Genomic DNA, 13,287 nt, shown 5'->3' on the forward strand with positions numbered 1-13,287 from the left:
ATCACAGGGAGAATGTTCAAACTCCGTTCAGCCAGCACCCGTGGTCGGGATCGGACCCCAGTCTCCAGCGTTGCAAGCGCTGTAAGGCAGCAACTCTACCGCTACACCACTGTACCTCCCAAATGGTTGAGTTCTTGTTTTGTTTATGAGTGCTTTCTATTTACACGCTCATTATTATAACCTATTCACTATACGAACAGTGGAATATTACCATTGATCAATGATAAGTTGATATAAATTCATTGTTAGTACTAAAGGTTCATTTCAAGAATGTTGATCGCACTTTGTGTAGCCAAGCTGAATTTCTGACATCTATGGGAATCCATTGTTAAAGTCTGAACCAAATTATTTGTGGGCTCCTTGCATGTGAAACATATTTACGTGTACAATATGCATTTGTTTCTTCAAAGGCATAAAAGTTATTCAATTAGTCCAAAATATATCAGTCAACTGGAATTAAACTAAACATATGGAACCTATAAGTGTGCAGGAGGGTACAACTATTCAGATAAAGAAGTGTGGCTTTTTGATATGAAACTGTTAAGTTTTGTGTTGCCTAGTTATAGTCATCGTCCCTGGGAGCAGGGTATTTCAGAGAAAAGGGAAAAAATCCTTGTTTCAGCTGGCAAGCAGATGAAAACAAGCTATCTACTGATCAGTTTTGTGGTACCTCTGGTCTGCTAAGTCCATGTAGCATTTAGATTTCTAACAGTCAAGAGTAAAGAGTGTTTAATTGTCATATGTACAGACAATTACATTTTTACTTGCAGCAGCATAACAGACTTGTAAAAACAATACTGATTGACTATCTTAGATTGGACTTTGCTGGCTTTACCTTGCACTAAACGCTATTACCTCATCATGTGTCTATACACTGTAAATGGCTCGATTGTAATCGTGTATTGTCTTTTCATTGACTGGACAACACGCAACAAAAGCCTTATTGTCACTGTACCTCGGTACATGTGACAATATACTAAACTGAATCTGAAACTGACAATATACAATAAACAAAAAATAATAATGAATTAAAAACCCCAATACCTGTGCAAAACAGCCCAAAGTCCTTAGTGCAACCAAGATTGATGCAATCCTAAGGATTGATGATTCTAAAGGAACCTTCGAACCATTTGGATCCCATGAAACCTTTCGTTCCTACCTCACTTGTAGAGGATAGTCACTGGATACTCTGGCTATGAGAATGTTTCTCAAATACTAATGCCTGTTGATAAAAAGTTAATGAAGAAAGTTCTAATCAACTCAAGCCGCATGTGGCACAGCAGTAGAGTTGCTGCCTTTCAGTGCCAGGGACCCGGGTTCGATCTTGACCATGGGTGCTTGATGCACGGAGTTTGTACATTCTCCCTGTGACCTGCGTGGGTTTGCTTCGAGATCCTCGGTTTCCCCCCACATTCCAAAGATGTACAGGGTTGCAGGTTAATTGGCTTGGTTAGGTTAAATGTCCTGAGTGTGTGTAGGGTAGTGTTATTGTGAGGAACCAAAAGCCCTGTTTCCACACTGTATCTCTAAACTAAACTAAACTAAACTAAAATGGCTGTCAAATATAACTGGACATAATCATAATCATACTTTATTAGCCAAGTATGTTTTGCAACATATGAGGAGTTTGATTTTCCATACAGTCATACCAACAAAAAGCAACAAAGTACATTTTAACATGAACATCCACCACAGCGACTCCTCCACATTCCTCACTGTGATGGAAAGCGGAAAAAAAGTTCAATCTCTTCCCTTCTTTGTTCTCCCACAGTCGGGGGCTTCGAGCCTTCCGTTGACCGTTGGCAAGGCTGCCATCGCTGATAGTGTGATGGCCAAATTAACTTTTAAAAAGTGCGACATTTTTACAAATGAAAGCAGGGCTTTATGAATATTATTTTTTTTTAATGATTTTTTTTTTTGGATTTCCAGATGCAGAGAGTGATTCATTCAATGACTTGCGCAAGCGTATCTCCCTCACTTCGTATATCCACGAGCAGTATACGTTGACGCATTGTTCTCTCAGCAATCTTAAGGGACCTAGGGATCGAAGTCTGTCGACCTGTGGTTCAAATAGTAGTGATTCTACAGAACCTCCAGATATTGGCAGGGAAGTTGCTTCCTTCCCACATGGTTTGGAGAATATTGCCCATCAGGGACAGAAAGGTTTGGTGCGTTGGGAATCATCAAAGAAAACATTGTCCAACGTTGAATCCACCAATGGTAAAGTAAGTGCATTGCCATACTGCCTAGTACATTGTATGGATTAGGGCAGTCTCTTTTATTCTGTCTTGATAATTGAGAAGCAGGTTTATAAATGAGAAGCTGAATCTTTGAAATTCAGCCAATGCTCAATTTACCGAATGAACACAATCACCTTTTCCATTTTCAATGGACTCCTGTAGGAGTAAGGCCAGGTCACAAATAAAAATAACTTTCAGACTGATATTCCTGATTCTGTACAAGGAAGAATTAGAATTTACATTGCACTGAAACATAAGGAAGTAGTCTGAATAAAGTCAAAGATTGCAGGTAGAAGGTGAAGATGGACTCATCAGTATAGGGAGACAGCCCTTAACAGTTAATTGACTCAAAATATAAAGTTCCTTCCCTATTGTTGACTGAATCAAATTGTTACTAGTCCCCAAAGGCAGAAATTTAAAGCCCCACCAACCTGACATGTAAAACTGTGTATATTTGAGTTTGTAATCGGTCGAGTTTAGCTTTGCAGACCTTCTAGTAAGATTTATTTATTGATTATTTCCGTAACTGTGGAGTTGAGACCATTTCCTAAAGAAATCCCTTGAGAAAAGGACTTGAAGTATTACATTCATCAACAAACTTTGAAACATAGTAGATAATTCAAAGCATACAGCTATCATTGAGAGTATAAGGAAGATGGAGGCACAAGAAACTGCAGATGCTGGAATCCTGAGCAAAACACAGAGCTGGAGGAACTCAGCAGATTGGGCAGCATCTGAGATTGGAATGGACAGGTGAAATTTCTGGTCAAGACCCTTTAAGTAGGTATGTTACAAAACCTACCTGAATCGTGGCTGAGCATCTGCCCCCACCCCGTGTGTGTGATTTTAGCGCTGTTTAGAGGGGGCGGGTTTAAAACGCGATTTTTACTAGGCTGTTCCAATCAAAAATGTTCAGCCTAGTAAATCATTAACGGAAAATCGCTGAAAGACCCCGTCGCAAAAGGTATTATTAGTTTTTATGGCCTTGTATAATATTTATAGTAGTTTAAAAACCACTCTCTCACTCCGCAACCTCTCGCAGCCCCAGGGTTTTATAAAGCAAACAATTAAAGGTATGTACCTTATTTTTACATTAAATGGGGCTTGTATATAACCCTGTATATAAAGTTTTCTATAGCGAGTAGTTCATTTTGGGCTCTTTATATCCCGCAGTATTTTTCTGGGCATTTGAGGGCACAAATCCAGCGCAATGTGAACGTTCTAAACCAGCGCGTTCACAGGAACCCACTAGAAAGCCAATTTAAAATAGACTTTAATTTACAGCAAATGAACACTAAATTCCTTCCATTTGGCCTATAAATTGATGTAAATGAGATTTAAAAATCATGTTTTATTGTGAATTATTTGTGAATATTATTTGGACACTTGGGCTATTTAAAAATGTTAATCATTTATTAAGAAATGGATAGATGTTTAGGTCTAGTAAGTGAAGTTTGAAATTAGCTACTATTGGGTAATTAACTAATTATATGCTGTAATTTCAGGTCATCCAAGTAAGATTATTTTATGTTTGTTTCAGAATGTTTCAATCTATGATAACTGAAAATTTCATTTAGTTCTCTTAATATTTAAGAAGGTTATGGGCTTTTGACTGTCCACGATCACAGCTTTTTTGTTATGTCCATAGAAAATCAATAGGGAACAAGATGCTAATTTCCGAGTATGAAAATGGCCATAACTTTTTTATTACTTGAGATATGAAAGTGAATTAGGTGTAAAATTAAACTTATTGTTATGCTTTATCTGATGGGATAAATTGCAGACTTGATTTTTTAAATCTCAAAATTTTGTAACATTGCTACTTTAAGACCAGTACAAGAGTATAGGAAGTTTGGGATGAGAAGGGCCTTCTATTAATCACGTACAAACTGCTCGACCGTGACAGCAGCTCATCCCCTTTAGTATACAGATGCTCCCCGAGTTACGATGCTTGACTTACGATATTTCCACTTTACGATGGAGCAAATACTCGGCAACGGCTGCAATCTGCAGCTCACTTCTGGTCATGTGACCAAATTGTAGTAAATGCATTTTCGAAATGATATTTTCGATTTACGTTGGTTTATTGGAACGTAACCCCATCGTAGGTCGAGGAGCAGCTGTACTGATAAATGTTTAACCTCAATTGGCTCAAACCTATGTGAGATTGATCGTTAGGGTATCTAAGTCTGATGGAAATGATACTTGATTGGAATGATACTTGATTAGTACGGGTGTCTGGGGTTATGGGGAGATGGCAGGAAAATGTGGTTAGAAGGGAGAGATAGATCAGCCATGATTGAATGGTGGAGTAGACTTGATGGGCTGAATGGCCTAATTCTGCTCCGATCACATGGCTTTATACAGAGGAATAATCAATGGGAAATTGCCATTGGTTTATTTACATTTCACGCTGGGTTGAGAAACTACTAACATTTTATCTATCCAAGTCAACTGTCACCGTGGAGGAAATGATAACTCTCATTCATTTCAGGGCTTCCCTGGAGCTGACCCTGTCTCAGATGAGGCAAGAAGAAAGAGAAAACTAATAGCTCAAGCAGCCCTATCAGGTCGGAGTTTCTCTTCACCAAATGGCCAATTGGACATGCATTACCTGCGCAAGGCATTGGCAAAAGTTTCCACGGCGAAGTCTTACAATTGGTCCGTTGGAGGAAGAATGAATGATATTGGACAAGAATCACAACAATTTCAAGCTGACAGTAGCTCAAGGAAGAGCCTCAATGATTCCAGTAAGTTTTCAAAGATAATCAGTAACTCTATGAAGCTCAGAAGCTTGCTCTGTGGTTTTTCAGCTGTTCTTGAAAATCTAGCAAATTCTCCCCATAATCATTGCTAAAACCACCCAGTGGTGACTTCCAGAATTATTCCTGAGATAGTTAGTTTGGGAGAAATATTAACATGCATAAATTTGTCCATATTAAGTTGATTGAGAGGTTTGTGTTGTATATGGCCTCTGTGAGGTAATTCAGCATTAAATTCCTGAATGACCTTCAATGCAAGATCTAATGGAGTTCTCAAAGACAATTAGGAATGGTTTGCGCTTCTGCTCATTTTTTTCATATTAAATAACCCTTGCAGGTGCATATATGAGGAAATATTAAACTCAACAGGAATGATTTACATTTATAAAACCTGTACACACTCTAATATGTGTTCACACATGAATGATGGCAGATTGCAAAACACCAGGGCAATGGATTCAGTTACATCTATTTCAAGCATATCTTTGGCATGGACGATTGCAATAGAATTTACCCAATCCGAGGACATGTGATTTATTTTTGGTAGCAAAATAATTGCATAATCATATGAAACCTTGCATTATTGAAAATCATTTCAATCTCAAACTTGTTTTTGCAAAGCCAGGGACCGCCAGCATCTTTGCCATCAATTCATGCTGGGCTAATTCATGCTGGACTAAATATATGTGATAGGTTCAGTCACCATCTCCGTGTCAAGAGAGTGTTACAGTCTTCACTTGTCGGTCTGGGAAGCACTCTGTAGTCCCCATGAAGAGGACATTGATGGACTTACAGACTGTGTTACCAGCTACATTAAGTTCTGTGTGGATAACGTTGTCCCTGAGGAGACTGTACACTGTTTCCCCAACAACAAGCCCTGGATCACCAGTGACGTGAAGGGCCTTCTCAACCAGAAGGAGAGGAATGGTGACGGGGAGGAGGTGAAACGGGACCTGAAGGCGAGACTGACCCAGGGCAAGGACAACTACAGGAGGAAGCTGGAGCTATAACTTCAGCAGATCAACATGAGGGATGAGTGGATTGGTATGAAGAGCATTACGGGCTACAAGAAGACCAGTGGCCTGGGGAGGGAAACCAATCAGGACTGTGTCAACAAACTAAACCTGTTTTTGTAATAGATTTGATGGTGGGGCCTGTGCCCACCCTGCTCTCGGCTCCCTGACAGTCACTCCCCCTCAATCTCGCTGGTCCACTTACTCTGCCCTTTCTTAGTCATGCCTGACCATCAAGGCTGAGCAGGTGAGGAAGGAGCTGAGCAGAGTCCGCCCAGGCAAAGCCATGGGGTACCGATGGTGTTAGGCATTGGGGTACTCCAGGCGTGTGCCAGCCATTTGTGCGGAGTACTGCAGCATATCTTCACCCTGAGCCTGGAGAGGGTTCCTGTGATGTGGAAGACATCCTGCCTGGTTCCTGAACCAAAGAGGACGCGCCCCAGCTCCTCCAATGACTACAGACCGGTGGCACAGACCACACATCATGAAGTCCCCCTGTTCACTCACCTGCGACCCTTGGTTAAACCCTACCTGGACCCCCTGCAGTTCGCTTTCCAAACAAAGATGGAGGTTGAGGGCGCCATCATCCACCTGCTCCATCGTTCCTTTGCTCACCTGGATAAGCCGGGAAACATTGTGAGAGTCGTGTCTTTTGACTTCTCCAGTGCTTTTAACACGAGTGTTCGAATGATAACTCTCATTCATTTCCAGGGGTTCCCTGGAGCTGACCCTGCCTCAGATGAGGCAAGAAGAAAGAGAATTGCCTTTCCCACCTAACAACTACTCACCCCACACCACCCCGTCACCACGAGACATGTTGGTGGTGAGCAGTCGCCCAAAGAGTCGTACCTTTTTCTGGTCGTCGCTGCATTTTCAACATGTTGAAATTTTTCGTCAACCTGCTGTGACTATAATGGGTGCAGGCAAGTTGCCGAAAAAAATCGCATGTGGGACAGGCCCTTTAGGGAGCAAACTGACAAAGATGTGGGTGGATGCTCCATTGGTGTCCTGGATCACCAAATACCTGACGACCACAATATGTCAGGCTACAGAACTGTGTCTCGGACGTGGCGGTGAGCAACACAGGAGGCCCCACAGGGGACGGTCCTCTCTCCCTTCCTGTTCACCAGCTACACCTCGGTCTTCAGATATAACTCTGCCTCCTGCCACCTGCAGAAGTTTTCAGATGACTCTACAATTGTGGGTTGCATCAGTGAGAGGAGGGAAGCTGAATACAGAGGTGTAGTCAATTACTTTGTTGAGTGGTGTGGGCTGAGTCACCTGCAGCTCAACACCAACCAGACTAAGGAGTTGGCGGTGGACTTTAGGAGGAGAGGAACATCCCTGTCCCGTCTCCATCAATGGTGTGGATGTGCAGTGTACCAGGGAGCAGAAATATTGTGTAGTGCACCTGGACAGTAAACTGGACCAAGAAGGGACAGAGACGACTGTACCTTTTGAGAAGGCTCCACTCTTTCAAAGTCTGTACTAAGATGCTGCACATGTTCTACCAGTTCCATCTTCTTCGCTGTCATGTGCTGGGGCAGCAGGGCAAAGGCCGCAGACGCCAATAGGATCAACAAACTCATCAGGAAGGCTGGCTCCGTCCTGGGGGGGGTTGTTGGATTCATGGGAGATGGTCTTGGAGGGGAGGACACACCCCCTCCATGACACACTGGTCAACCTGAATGAATGAATGAATGAATGCATGATATCTTTATTTCGAACGATTTAAAAAAAAAGAAGAAAAAAGATGAAAACGAATAAATAAAAGGAAAATTATATATATATATATATATATATATATATATATATACACACATACATATACACATACATACATATACACATAAATACATACATATACACATATACACACATATACATAACATATATGTACATACAGGTGCACAACCTTTTATCCGAAAGCCTTGGGACCAGACACTTGTCGGATTTCGGACATTTTCGGATTTCAGAATGGAAGATTTTTAGCGTAGATTAGGTAGGTAGCGCGGGCGGCTTGAAAAGTCTGGAGCTGCTGCCTCCTCCCCGGTGACTGGGAGAATCATTGCATAAATGTTAGTCAGTTAGTTTGGAGGGATTTTATGTGGTGGTGGTGGAGTCGGGGTGAAGGGGGAAACTTTAATTCTTAGTCCCCTACCTGGTCGGCGACTCCCAACCTCGCGGAGCTGGGGGCTCCGTCCGGCCGCGGGCGGCGCCGGTTGTAGCTCCAACCCCGGCAACTCTACCCCTGGCTGCGAGGCGCTCCAAATCCAGCGCCGCCCGCGGTCGGACGTCCCAGCTCCGGGAATGTCGGGGGTCGGCGGCGTCGCAGCGCTGGGATACCAGCGGGGAGCGGGTAATGCCTTACCGGGTCGCCGTGCGGCAAGCTCCGGAACGCTGTGGCCACCGACACACAACATCGCGGAGCGTCGCTATAGCTGGGGGCTCCGTCCGGCCGCGGGCGGCGCCGTTGGAGCTCCAACCCCGGCAACTCTACCCCTGGCTGCGCGGCTCCAAATCCAGCGACGCTCCGCGATGTTGTGTGTCGGCGGCCACAGCGTTCCGGAGCTTGCCGCACGGCGACCCGGTAAGGCATTGCCCGCACCCCGCTGGTATCCCAGCGCTGCGAAGCCGGCGACTCCCGACATTCGCGGAGCTGGGGCGTCCGGCCGCGGGCCGCGCTGGATTTGGAGCGCCTCGCAGCCAGGGGTAGAGTTGCCGGGGTCGGAGCTACAACCGGCGTCGCCCACAGCCCCACCGGCCACAGCGCGCGGAGCTTACTGCACGGCGACCCGGTAAGGCATTGACCGCTCCCCGCCTCTCCGACCAGGTAGGGGACTAAGAATTAAAGTTTACCCCTTCACCCCCCTTCACATAAAAGCCCTCCAAACTAACTGACTAACATTTAAGCAATGATTTACAGATGTTTAAGCGTCTCCCGGTCTCCAGGGAGGAAGCAGCCGCTACAGTAGTACAGACCTGGGTTGACCGTGGGTCGTTTTGGGTCAAGTTTGGCGCCAAACGCGAGCTTTGGTGCGCAGACGACATCTGGAAAAAATGGCCGGTTTTCGGAGCTTTTCGGTTTCTGGAACACCGGATAAAAGGTTGTGCACCTGTACATAAATTAAAAAATCAAAAGCCAATTTCAACATAATACACATTAGACTTGTTCGAAAATGGATAGGAAGAAGCCTATGCTTGTCAAGTCCTACCCCGACCTGAGGAGCACCTTCAGCACAGACTGGTTCCACCAAGATGCAACACAGAAAGCCTTAGGAGATCCTTCTTCCCTGTGGCTATCAGATTTTACAACTCCCCCCTCCCCCTTATCATGGAGTAGACTGAGACTGCCCCCCCCCCCCCACCCGTTTCATGTATTTTGTGTTTTTAATGACTGTTGGCAGATCAATTTCCCTCCTGGGATAAATAAAGTTCTATCGTATCTTTCTGATATTTGGTTCCATTAACTTGACTGATATTGTGAAACCGATTAAGAGGCATCAAGGATGAAGTGCTCCACTAAGGACAAGATATAAAGGATTAAAAACAGACAAAGAAGAATGCAGGAAAACACATTAAACATAGAAACAAACCATAGCATGCTATATTAAATTGATTGAACAACAAATAATACCTGTTGGCTATTACAAAATTAGACCCTAGGTTCAGGAAATGGAAATGTGAACAAAATAATTCACATTTTGCTAGTAATTTTCATAACCACAGAATAAGCCTACTTTGCAAACAAAGTAATATTTCAAGTGTGATCGCGTTTAGTTTTAGTTTTAATTTTGGAGCTCCCGGGGAAAATCCACTTGGTCACAGGGAGAATGTGCAAACTCCCTACAGAGAGCACCCAAAGTCAGGTTCGAACCTAGGTCTCTGGGGCTGAAAAGCAACAATGGTTTTGCTGCACCGCTGTGCTGCCCCAGCATTTATGTCAGCCAATTTGAACAGAACAAACTTATGTCAGCGATTAATTTATGTTCATTTAGATATTTGCTATGAGTTTATTATGAACCAGGACACAGAATTTCTCCCCTGATCTTCCTCTGTAAGGTGCCACTGGATCTTTTATGTCCATTGGAGAGGGCAAACAGGATTTCAGTTTGAGATCTAAGCTGAAAGACAATTCCTCCTACATTGGCCCACTTCGGGACATGGAGAGTTACAGTGATGCAGCATGGAAACAGGCCCTTTGGCCCAACTTGCCCATGCTGACCAAAATGCCCCATCATCCCATGTTTGGCAGGTGGGCCATTTCCCCAGTTCTGTACTGGGTTGTCAACCGGGATTATAGTGCTAAAGCGTGACTTGTTTTAATTAAACTGGGATTCTTGTTTTGTGAGTATGTCCATTTTCCCCCCCACAGACGCTCTTCTGTTCCAGGCAGCGACTCCAGAGTGGGACACATTTTTTGATCCCGAGAATCTCTTCCTGCCGATGACCTTGGATGAGTCGAGCTTGACGGAAGTGAATGGCGCTCCCGTAATGCAGTGTAAAGCAGTGATTCATGGCTTGATCAGTGGGAAGTCAGTCACATGGGAGGCAACGGCCAACCTCTCCTCCCTCTACCATGCGGCAGTTCAACAGGAGCCGACAGGCACCACCAAAACTCCATGTGATGGGATCCTCCACCAGTTGACGGTGCATTCAGTCATCAGAGACTTTGAGAACATGGCTGACAAAACTAACGAAATTGAATATGGTAAATGGATTTCTTGTATAAGAAAACTGATCAGGCTGGAAATTCTAGTGCAATATCATTATTTTTGTAAGGGAAGTACGACATAGTGGTGCAACGGTAAAGTTACTGCCTTACAGCGCTTACAGCGCCAGAGACCAGGGTTCGATCCTGAACACGGGTGCTTGTCTGTGTGGCGTATGCACGATCACCCCGTGACCGCGTGGGTTTTCTCCGAGATATTCGGTTTCCTCCCACACTCCAAAGACATACAGGTTTGTAGGTTAATCGGCTTGGTGTAAATGTAAAATCATCCCTAGTGTGTGCAGGGTAGTGTTAATGTGCGGGGGTCGCTGGTCTGTGCAGAAAATCGGTGGGCCGAAGTGCATAATTCCGTGTTGTATCTCTAAAATAAAATAAACTAAACCTGAATATAGGGCCAAGAAGTAACAGGAGGTGGAGTTAAAGGCCACAACCATATGCATTATGGCGATTAGGGAGCTTGCCAGTGGAAAAGTAAAATGTTGGAGTATTCGTAAAGGTGTGCCTTGAAATCAACTAAACTGGGTTGCATGTAGATGTGGGGGACGGGGCCGTGGGGGACGGGGCCGTGGGGGACGGGGCCGTGGGGGAGGGGCCGTGGGGGAGGGGCCGTAGAAACCAACCAACCAACATCATTGATGGGCACAAGGCTGGAGTAACTCGTGGGTCAGGCAGCAACTCCGGAGAAAAGGAATAGGTGACGTTTCTGGCCGAGACCCTTCTTCAGACTGACTAACTGATCATTTACCTGTGCCCACCTCCGATGGACTTCCTCCCATGGATAATCAGGCACATAGATTGCCTGTTGTTATCCAATTGTGGAGGAATATTGCCAGGTCTATTATGCAGACTCATCACAATATGATATTCACACCTAGCTTATCTTCTTAACAGCGTGTTGAAGCGCAAAATATTAAAGTCTTGATCATTCCAGGTTATTTATAGTTTGAAGGGCCGAATGGCCTTCCTGCACTTATTGTCTATTGTCTAAACTATTCAAATGCAATAGCAATTTCAACTTAACTTCGTAGATCACACACAAAGTGGGTGGTTAATCATATAATGACTAAACATGATGAATTAAGAAATTTGATCATGTGAATTTAAATCTCCCAGAATCTCTAATTTACCAATTAATTGCACGGCACAGAAGGAGGAGTGAACTAACATTCTGTTGTTCTATTTTCTGTAGCCCCTGCTGGAAGATATCGCTTGAAAGCTATTCAGACCAGCAGAGCAAGTAACAGCATGTCCATTTACACAACCATTGTGCCTGTGAATGCTGCCACACAAGAGCCATTACCCTCCTACGTGGAAGTACGAAACACAGGTAATGTAAATGTCCTTGCTTTTTTTCAACTCTTGACCCATCTTGCATGAAAATAACTGTCAATGGATTGCATTACCAGGTGACAATTCCAATTCGCATGAATTTGTCATTACGGGCTGCACCGTGCAGCTGCCTCATAGCACTGGAGACCCAGGTTTGATCCTGACCTTGGGTTGCTGTCTGTTTGTGTGGAGTTTGCACATTCTCCTTGCGACAGCGTGGGTTCCCTCAGGGTGCACCGGTTTCTTCCCACGTGTAGGTTTGTAGGATAATCGGCCTCTGTAAATTGCACCTAAAGTACAGACAGAGGATGAGACAGTGGGATAACGTAGAACTAGTGTGAATTAGTGTGGTCGGCATGGCCTCGGGAGTTCCAAGGGTCTGTCTCTATGCTGTATCTCTAAACATCTAATTTCCTCCACAGTTTTGTCATGGGATTTGGGTTGGTTTGGTCAAAGCTTGACTGTACCCTCACTTCATTAAGCGATTACCTGAAATGCCAATCCCTAAAGGCACATATCTTGTCAAGTAATTGTAACTTAATCTAGAAAAGAAAGGCTTGAGTGTACTTTAGAGCATTTGCATCAATCAAATACCACAAAATCAATCAAAATGCCACAGAAGACTGTGGAGGCCAAGTTAATGGATATTTTGAAGGCAGAGATGGATAGATTCTTGATTAGTACAGGTGTCAGGGGTTATGGGGAGAAGGCAGGAGAATTGGGTTAGGAGGGAGAGATAGATCAGCCATGATTGAATGACGGAATAGACTTGATGGGCCAAATGGCCTAATTCTGCCCCTATCACTTATGAACTTATGAAATACAAGATACAAACACTGCACATTATGTCCAGGCTTCATCATTCAACAATTTGGGGAGATAGTCTCTGGTCTTATTTATGTGGCATGATTTCTGTAATCTAAGATTCCGGAAATAAAGGTTCAAATCTCTGAAGCAAATCCCAGTGCCCATTTCAACCGGACTCCCTGGGCAGAGGTTGCGAAGCCTCCTTCCTACGTTCAAATAAATATCACAAAATCGCAGATGCAGAAAATACGAAGTAAAAACTGAAAATGCAGGAGACTTTCTGTGAAAAGAGGAACAGTGTTAACCTTTGAGGTTGCAGGCGTTCAAGGAAGGGCCTTCAAACTGAAACGTTAACTTTCACTATCCTGATCTGCTGAGTGTTTACCAAAGTTGCTGTTTTTATT

General features: G+C 44.0%; 1 protein-coding gene across 5 annotated transcripts in view; it reads left to right on the forward strand.

Moving 5' to 3' along the window:
* The window catches only part of vwa5b2 (von Willebrand factor A domain containing 5B2), a 128,383-nt gene that overhangs the window by 91,161 nt on the left and 23,935 nt on the right, over positions 1-13,287 (forward strand). For all 5 annotated transcript variants that reach the window (XM_055645545.1, XM_055645544.1, XM_055645547.1 and 2 more), the window contains exons 14-17: positions 1,930-2,225; positions 4,735-4,990; positions 10,391-10,726; positions 11,937-12,074. In XM_055645545.1, the coding sequence (XP_055501520.1) occupies positions 1,930-2,225; positions 4,735-4,990; positions 10,391-10,726; positions 11,937-12,074 (1,026 nt within the window). The remainder of the gene's footprint in view (positions 1-1,929; positions 2,226-4,734; positions 4,991-10,390; positions 10,727-11,936; positions 12,075-13,287) is intronic.

This window comes from Leucoraja erinacea, chromosome 14, assembly GCF_028641065.1.
Source record: "Leucoraja erinacea ecotype New England chromosome 14, Leri_hhj_1, whole genome shotgun sequence".
Lineage (NCBI taxonomy): Eukaryota > Metazoa > Chordata > Chondrichthyes > Rajiformes > Rajidae > Leucoraja > Leucoraja erinaceus.